The sequence below is a fragment of the Antrostomus carolinensis genome, unplaced genomic scaffold (assembly GCF_000700745.2).
Source record: "Antrostomus carolinensis isolate BGI_N321 unplaced genomic scaffold, ASM70074v2 scaffold1190, whole genome shotgun sequence".
In the NCBI taxonomy this organism is placed as follows: domain Eukaryota; kingdom Metazoa; phylum Chordata; class Aves; order Caprimulgiformes; family Caprimulgidae; genus Antrostomus; species Antrostomus carolinensis.
The window spans coordinates 79,859-89,419 of record NW_010286239.1 but is presented as its reverse complement, the minus strand read 5'-3'; the positions used below and the strand labels follow the sequence as shown (position 1 = coordinate 89,419).

At 32.9% G+C, this 9,561-nt stretch overlaps 1 protein-coding gene across 1 annotated transcript in view; it reads right to left on the bottom strand.

Moving 5' to 3' along the window:
* CFAP54 (cilia and flagella associated protein 54) overlaps window positions 1-9,561 on the bottom strand; it is a gene marked incomplete at its 5' end in the record, with an annotated part of 112,992 nt that overhangs the window by 28,575 nt on the left and 74,856 nt on the right. Inside the window, 6 exons of the mRNA XM_029086100.1 lie at window positions 2,668-2,837; window positions 4,270-4,364; window positions 4,690-4,906; window positions 6,294-6,347; window positions 7,445-7,567; window positions 8,539-8,625. Coding sequence (XP_028941933.1) covers window positions 2,668-2,837; window positions 4,270-4,364; window positions 4,690-4,906; window positions 6,294-6,347; window positions 7,445-7,567; window positions 8,539-8,625 — 746 coding nt within the window. The remainder of the gene's footprint in view (window positions 1-2,667; window positions 2,838-4,269; window positions 4,365-4,689; window positions 4,907-6,293; window positions 6,348-7,444; window positions 7,568-8,538; window positions 8,626-9,561) is intronic.

Below are 9,561 nucleotides of genomic sequence, written 5' to 3'. Positions count from 1 at the left end.
TGCTTACATATAAATTTCATGAGTAAGATGTAGAACAAAAGCCCAAAGGTTCATATATATATATTGGTTTAAGCAGTAATGTATTCACATAAGCCGACAAGCACATATTTGGGTAATTAGAAACCTCATCTATTAAGGAGGGGACACCATGTAAGTACTCTCCTTGAGATCAATGGAATGAGTCCTATACATAATCTTATTCTGAGGCATCATTTTTTTGCAAGACAGAGGCTGTAATGTAGATGCTTCCCCTGATGAAATTTTTGTGACCCTCTTCTGCTGTCAACAAGAGTGATGTGTCTATATATTTCCCTTGATAAAATACACATCCTTTATCAGCTGAATCAGAAAGTGACAAGATGATCAAAATAGGGAAGTACAGCTGACTATAACAATTTCACCAATAAGTCATTTTGCCAAAGGAAAAAAATGATGAATTTCTGTAATATCATGCAAAGTTTGATTTCTAGGCTGGCAGGCAGGAAACATTCAGCTGTCTGAAGGAATGTTTCATTTGTATCTGAGGCAGATACATCAGCAGTTTCCATGGATGGCAGTGCAATAAAATTGTAAAATAGGTTGAAAAAAACCAAACCCTTGCTTTGTTTGTTGGTGGAGCTTTTTTTTCCCTGCTATCTGACCACTATCAATATATAAGGCCCATTAAGATCCAGCAAAAAAAGAGAGTCCCAAAAAATGATGCATAAAATGCTTGACATCTTATTGGAACCCTCGATGCTCTAAAAAGTTCTTCAATCTGTGACAAGTTATAAGCCAAGATAAAAACTACACTCTGGGATATATCTGCATGTCAAAAAGAAGTGTCCTGCACTGAAAATGGCTTGTATACTGGAACCAGTAGCAGGGTGAAAAAGCCTGGGTCAGAACTCCACTAATACAGTTTTTACCAAGCCTAGTATCAAGCTAAACTGGGTTTATGTATATTTTGTAAATCTACATACTGGTCTAGTTACTGATATGATTATTTTATAAAATCCACATGGCACTCAAAAGCACGATGAGGTCACTGTCCAGTGATTTGTTGTTTTCTCTTTGACAAATTTATGATAAACTAATCTAATCCAAAAGGCACTGAAATAGATTAATATTTCATTATGAGAAATGTCCACAAATAGCCTACAAGTTCTGACCTCACATCTTCACTAATGACATTACTACTAAATTATTACAGTCCTAATCTTTGAACTTTTAGGAAACTTCTATCTTTTAAAATAACATTAAAAAACCCAGGTGAAAAACCATGCTGCAATTATGTTTTCAGTTCAGTAGTCTATACAGCATTGCGAAGCACTTCTTAATTTTATTTTTTTATTGCTGTACCATAGCAGCTAAAAAGGAATTGTGCTATTTAAAGGGTAATTTGGTGGTTTATTTATTCACCTAAGACAGCTGGGAGAAGGAAGATAGTTTGCTTTTGACACAGAAGAAAACATTTATTTTTTGTCAATTGGGTAAAAAGGAAAAAAAAAAATCAAACCTGGTTTATCTGTTGGCAAGCTAAATCACCTACCACTTCATCAGTAAGAGTGTTAAAGCAAATTTCAACAGTATTCCAACAATTAAAAAAATGTTAATTTTGCTTTTTGCTTGGTGCTTACTACAATGTAAGAGTTAATATAATAATTTTGGTGTGTTTAGTCAGATTAGACCTAACAAAAGTTACAAATACTGATTACATTCTGTGTAATCTCAATATAGTTTGGCAAGTGACAGTACTACATCTCTATATGCTGCATTTCTAGTTAACAATTTGTACCCTCAAAGGTTTTTCAGCCTGATAAAAAATTAGATACAAAGAGCTTGACACTAATAAAAATGGTGTAATGTTAAGCTATAATCCTTTTTACACAAATTAATTCAAAATTACAGGTATGCTAAACAGAAGAATCCTCCTAGCTAAAAGATCAAAACAGTGTTCAGAATTTAACACCTACAAAGAGTTAATAAATTTCTATATGCCCCATATATTCAAAGAACAACAGAATTTTAATTTCATTAAGTTCTCCAAAAGAAATCAGAATCTCAAAAAAAAAAAAATCACAGAATTTAGAAATTATAATTTGGAGAAAATATCTGGCAAATCATGTAAATTCATGCCTGCTAAAATCTATTCTAATATGTTAAGGGTTACATGAATGCTTTTTAATAAAATTATTTTAAAAAATATAACATTTTAATTTGACAGCAATAAGTACAGCAAGAGGAAATATTCTTTTAGGACAGTAGAACAGGGTGTTCTAGAACAAAGTAGAATTCAGTAATTCAGAGATAACAACAGCAGTGCTCTGCTTTAAAATTATAGAAAATTCATGACCTAACATATCCAGACTCTTACTTTAACAAAAACAGTGAACACTGCAGCTTATTCTTTGATTTTGCGTAACTTTGTATCACAAAAACAACTCACAGAGAAATCATAAGCAAATAACTGATGTTCATTTAAAAAGCAAAATAAAGCAGTAATAAAAAATGAAATGTCAGTGTAACATATTTGTAGATACACTAGTGGGGTTGTTAAGGCTGGTTACTAAGATTTAGAACGTTAATGTAGATATAAAGAATTCAGATAAAAACTTGCTGGATTTTTTTTTTTAATCTTCTGTAGTCAAGGCTGTGCAAGATAAGGTTGTTCATAATATTACTTACCTGCAAGCTGCTTGATGCCTTTGCTGAGAAATAGCAGCGAGCTGAAGTTTGGCCTCAGTAAGAGCCTCTAAATCTTCAGCAGAACACTGGGATATCTCCCCATCATATTTGTCCTGTATGTTCTGCAGAAGATGGCTAAGACTTTCTTCAGCTTCTGTCAATAAAATCCCCTACAGAAGAACACAGCATTGTATGATTTCAAAAAATAATTAAAGAACTAAGAAATTCTTGAAAAGCATAGCCCACTATAATTGCACCCTAAAACAAACCAACTTGAATACAATATGCTTTTTCTATAAATAGCAGGGGGGGTTAATTTTGCTTTTTTCAGGTTTACAGATTCAATGTCTTGAAAGCAGCAACATCTCAACTGTACCTGTACTATTGCAATTTATGCTTAACCAAATATTTTATGGCTTAGCATTATTACTTAATACTTTTTAATTCCCATCTTTATTTTATAGCTATACTTGATAATTTTACACTATACTTCTTACTACGCTTAGTAAATTTAAACAGTAAAATACAATATTAAAATGCAATATCAAAGATGTTGCAAGAATTACTACATTTTTTCTGTCTATAATTTGACACATCCTTGCTTGCAGTATGTATCCTGAAAGTTCAACTCTGATTTACAGTCTTTCTGACAAACAAAGCTGTAAGAAGCTGTGGAAACAAAATCTAAAAGAAAGTTAATAAAATCTCAGTCACAGAGCTTTCAGCAGAATTCAAAAATAATTCAAAGGCAAAGGTTTTGTCAGCCAATATCTTTTTTTGGCCAGTTTCCTCAATTAATTGAGAGCTGTACTTAAAAAACTAAAAGAATAGTGTATAGTATATACCAATTGCCATAGAAAATAATCCTCCATTTCTCCAGATGTATTTTGTACGTTACTTTGTTTGTAACAATGGCCAAAATTAGATATTTCCAAAGTAGAGGACATCTCTGAAAGAACAATATGTCAGCCCTCAGTTTTGGTCTTTTTGTAACGCAAAACTGACAAGCATGGAGTTTACAATTTAAAAAACCCCCAAAACCTAAACTAAAACCAAAACCAAGCAAACAAACAAATAAAAAAACCACCTTCAAACAAAGCAGCTAATCAGCTGTGGTATATTTTCTCTATAATAAAGTATCAGAAAGAAGAACATGAAAAATCTGAGACATTTCACATACAGTAGAGAATGATTTTCCATTTATTTGTAGAGCATAATGCCCCATCAAACAGTCTCTGACATGTCCTACAGGCTCCACCTCTGAAAGGTTATGATTTTATCCTTGAAATCCCATTCAGTCTTTATCCTTTTTGCTGAAACAGTCATACTGAGATCTGATTGTGATAATATTTCCCATGGACACTTACATAGCATAAACTAGTCCGTAACCACTAGGAATATTTGAAAAACTGCACAGAACCACCAAGACTTAATGTGTGGCTAGTAAGATTGCAAACAGATTAGAAACAGAAATTTCTAGTCCTGTTATTCATGCCCTCCTCCCATCATAATTTCTGTTACATTGAAAGCATTAGCAATGTAACAATGTTTTTGGAACAATCTTCAGTTTCTTAAGCCTTTTTTACTAAAAATCAAGATTACCTTCAGCATGGCCATATTTAATTCATCTTTACAGTAAACGAGCTGCACCATTGTGCCTCTTTGTTCCTGTTGTCTTGAATTCTTATCAGCATCAACTGTCAAATACATTTCAAACAAAATTTCAGATAAAAGAAGCAGAACGAAAGCATCGTCAGTAATTTGAAGAATATGCTCCATTTTTCTCTATTTATAATTGGCACTTTCAATATCAAAATAAGTGAGGAAGAATGGAATACAACTCTAATAATATTGACGATATTAGCTAAAAAAACCTTGAAAAATCTTAATGCTTATTATTTCAATAATAACTGATTTTTCCACCATTTAATATTAATAGTTTAATACAACACATTAGTGATATGCAGTTAAAAGTGGCAAAATTATGCTTGAAATGTACTTTTCCAACACCCTTATAACTACCTTTTACATTCGATGCTGTAATTCTACTTGGCTCCTTCAAGCTGTTGCTATCAACAGAATAGATGTGTTTTTCCACATTTTCAGGTATATTATTTATTGTGGCAGAAAGGCAAATGATGAAATGCATTTTGGCTAAGGTTAATTTATTCATCATTTCTTGGCTGCACAGTGGCATCATTGTTAAAGACACACTCCAATTAAATATGTCTTCCAGTACCTACAAGAAAGTTAACAATTGGGACTATTTAAATTGACATATTTTACATTTTTCTTGTTCAAGGTATATTCTGCTTCTATGAATTGTTGATAAACATCATTATTAATGATATTATATTATTAATGGTCATTGGTCATTATGGATAAGTTGCTTTTCCAAACTTAATTCTCCCCTTAGTAGCACTTGCTACAGCCTCAGTGATCACTTTTCCAGTAAAAGGTGTATCTATGAAGTTATAGCTATTACTATGTGTGAGTTCTCATTTTCTGCATTGTCCATAGCACTCTTTGAGCTAAGGTGGCCAGAAAAAATATGTAGGTAAATCTGTAGTTCAGAAACCTCAACTCAAAGGAATGTCTGTTGTTACAATTCACCCTAACTAGAATGACAAAACAAGGAAAAACATCTTCTATCAGACCATTTTAGCGTATTTCATAGAATCTTTTTGTTATTCATTATAATATATCCTCAGTTTAGATTAATAAATCTAGAAGTAGAAAGTCTACACAGCTTTGCAAAATCATAAGGAGACCAGTAAGAGGCCCATATAGACTGTGAGGTGTTCAAATCAAAAGCTCAAGATAAAGTATAATTTCAAAATAAATCTGAAAGTAGTGAGATCAAAAGCTGTCAAGATAGACATCTCATTTCTGTGTTCTAATATCAACTGTTGTTGGAGACATACAAGCTTACTGTAAACAAAAGAGAGGAAAGTGGAGGAAAAAAGTGGGGTTTTTTCTACTTCATCAGTTTGTTTTTATGGTACAGCTTCTTTTGTGCATTCTGCTAACATTTACCCCTGCTGGTTCAATGGATCTGTGGTAAGGCAGGTGAAAGAAAACTATTAATACTGAAAAACAAAAAATAAGTCATTGATGAACATGTAATTTTAATCAAAAGGAGAAATGACTATTCATTACAGATTGATCTCTTCTTTTTTTTTTTTTAATTTTCTTTTTTTTTTTTAGAAATGGACTTCAGCCCTAATCTGAACTAGGACAAATTTATGAAGACAGCTCTGTCTGACAGAAATTAGAAGGCAAGATGATTGATGTTCTCAGTATTTTTTTAGGATCAAAAACAGATCCTACATATCATGACAAAACTTGAATAATTCTACTAGTATGCTTTGCACAGCAAGTCACAGATTTGTACATATTTAGTCTCCCACTTGAAAAATTGTGATAATGGTACTTGCCTCTCCCTTGAGAGGTCAGCCATAAAATTTTAAACTTAGGAAATGGTAAACTGTTGAGGAGAATTTTTTTTCTATTTACTCTTTTTTACCAATAACAAGTATATTTTCTGAACCAAATAATGTCTAACAAGAGAAATAAATATTTATGTCTAGCATAATATTTTCTAGCTCTTTCAGATTTTTTTTTACCTGTAAATTTGTAACTGTCAGGAGAGATTTTGAGGAGTCAAATTCCTGTAAGGCCTGTAAAATGGACAAAACCAAAAATAAGTAGTGTGTTACCTCTTTCGAGGTCCCTTCTAACCCCTAACTTTCTGTGATTCTGAGTATAAAACAAGTGAGCTAGCAGAGCAGTGTACAAGTGTACTGCATTTCAAACTTCACTTTGAGGGCTCTGAAAATACCAAAAATTACTTAGCTTCTTTGAGCTTTATGTTTCTGAACCATAACCTGAGACCCAGACCTATCCCTACATCCCCTATGCCATTCACCAGTATTCTTCAATGTGAAGCAAGAGGAGAAAAAGGCAGAGACATAAAAACAACAAAAATCCTCTTCTAGGAGCTCTCTAGATACCAACCAGCAACTCCCAGTTGTGATGAAGGCTGGAAATTATCTTTACCTCTGCCTTTTCCTTCCGCTCAGTAGACTGATTTGTCTCCTGGTGAAAAGGTAAAGGGTTTTTCAGCAAGGCCTACAATTAGAGTTAGGGTTCAGAAAACTGGAGCTCATATAAGCAAAGGAATAGGTATTTTTAGAGCCCTCAAGAAGGATGAGGTTTCAAGTTCATCTTGACCTGTAATTCTAGTTTTCATTCCGTCCACAGATTTGTGCACTGGTAAATAGCAGAGGAGGCATGTGCTAAGTCTGGAGCTACGTATGGGATTCAGAAATGTAAAGAACGTAAAGGCCACCTGTAGGCTGGTGTCCCGGCCCAGCCTTGGCCTGTTTCTGGCCTCGCAGAGGTGCCGGATGCCCTGGGCTAGAGGATGCCCCCATTGCCCCCTGGCTGCCCTGCTCCTGGCTGGGGCACTGGGGATTTCACCATTAATGGGGCAAGAACTCTATCCGTATTTTTTGTGTCTACATATAAAATCGCACATTATTTTTTCAACAGTATTATCTGCATTACTCACTGTATAAAACAGACAGCACTTATGTTTCAAAATTTATTTTTGTTCCTGCTGTTCAGTGAGAGAAAGTAATATCATTCAATACCTACTACTGAAATAAATTTAGGAATTTTTTAAGTATGTGTAATAACTTGCAGACTTGTATGCACAGTTTTTTTGAAGAGACTTGAGTGTTATAGTTCAGTGTTATACTTTACTGGTGTTTACCTTCATTTGTTCAAATTTTCTGTATCCTGCAGGTATTTTCCATGGAATTTTCTCTCCACAATTAAGCAAAGACAGTTCATGAAAGGCCTCTGTAAAAAATCCTATATCTGTAAGTACTTTAATCTGTGAAAAAATAACAGAGCCTTTAATTTAAATAATTTTCAGTTTTCTTTTTGGTCAAAATAAAATATATTCAAAGGTAATTTTCAAGTAGATTTGACTACTGGAATAGTATATAGCGAATGTTCTTCAATGGAAAGACATCTTTTACATTTTTTACTAAATAACTGAAATCTCAAAGATGGGTCTTTCACTTTTGAAAATAAAAATGGAAAAAAAAAACAATCAACCAACCAACCAACCAAACCAAAACCATATTCTTCCAAAACTTGCACCTGACAAAGGGAAAGAACTTAATTCAACTAGAGCTTTGAGGGTCAGTCCAAGATCAGACCCTTATCAAAATCTGTTTCACAGATTTTACTCATCTTAGTCTTGTACTACTCTCCCCAACCCATATCTTACTACAAAATAGATTCCTTTAAAAAAACAAACAAACAAACAAACAAAAAACCACCCAAGGAATAAAAACAAACAAAACCAACAAGGGAACATCAGTGAAATGACAAAAATCTGTTCCCAGAAGTCTGACAACCTGGTTCTACCATGACACTAAACAAATCCAGAAGTGAACATTGTGAAAAAATAATGGTGGAACAAGATAAAAAATACCAAGTAAAAAGTCTGGATCTAAGAGGGAAAAATCTTATGAGCATAACTTTAAGGAGAAAGCTTGTTAAATGGAGAGTAGAAAGAAATGATGGAAGTACTTAACAGTCTCTGTAGGATATTAACAGGAAAACTATAAATAACTCTACATCCTACTAAAATTGAGAATAATAATTGTATTTATAAAGTAGTCCTATTCTACAATCTGTTGTGCTAAGAAACACTAAGCAACAGCTGAGCTTTAAAGCATTTTCATAGTAGTGATATGTGAAGAAATATTAAATAGACTACATTTAACAAAGAAATTAGAAGTTTATTTGAAATACAATGTGCTGTGATAAAAAAAAAAAAGTTTCTTTGATTACCTTGAAGATTCTTCCTTCAATACATTTAGCTGGATCCTTACAAATCTCAGAAACAAAGTATTGGTATAATGCAAGCAATGGTAAAATCTGTAGGAAAATATTAGGTCATATAGTTATAAATGTCATAAAGGGTACAAATATATACATAATATAGGAGTACTGCTTTAAATGCCACATACCATCACTACTTCTCTTACACTTCATGAAGGATGAATGTGTTAAAAAGTTCTTCAGCTGCCTAAAGCTAACCCCTTATACCATCTTTTATGTGATTCACAATGTAGAAAGTAAAGTTTCCCCCAATTATTCTCTGTGTTCAAGGTGGGCTTTTTTACTTTACCATTAGTGAGTAAACCTACCTGAAAGATGTTGATATAAGGGGTTTCTAAAACTATCTGCATTTTGATGCCATAATTTTTTCAGTATAAGTAACAAAAAAATAGAATTCTGTAAGCTTTATAAAATAAATCCAATGAAGTCCTGCAATTGTCTAAGTGAAACGATACTAAATAAACTGGATGGTGATGAGGTTTATTGACAATTTCATTTGCACTCATTTCCAGTTGAAAGTTTTTGTTGGGACAACTAAGAAAAGTTCTAGTAAAGGATGTAAACACTGTATCTATTATTATATAATATTTAAGAAAAAGCAGATTCTTTCCTAACAGATGTATTTGTTTATTGAAAAGGAAAGAACTTCCAAAATTTAATTACTGGTCAGCTTTTACATTTTTCTTCACTTTAAAATGTCTCCAAGCTTGGAAAATGCTAACAACATTGTTACTTTCTTGTCAAATGCACATTTAGTTTTTCATAAAGTAGCTTAATACTTTTGAATTTGGATTGCAAATGCCTGAGGCAAATGTTTTAATTGTACCCATACAGTTTTCAAGTGACATCTTAAGTAGTTCAACAAAATTAGTCTTTGAAGTCTTGTTTTTAATAAAACTTGAATCTTGGTGTATTTTGATTTAAGTGTCAAACCAATTTAGTGCCCACTATTCAAAACATTCCCACACATTA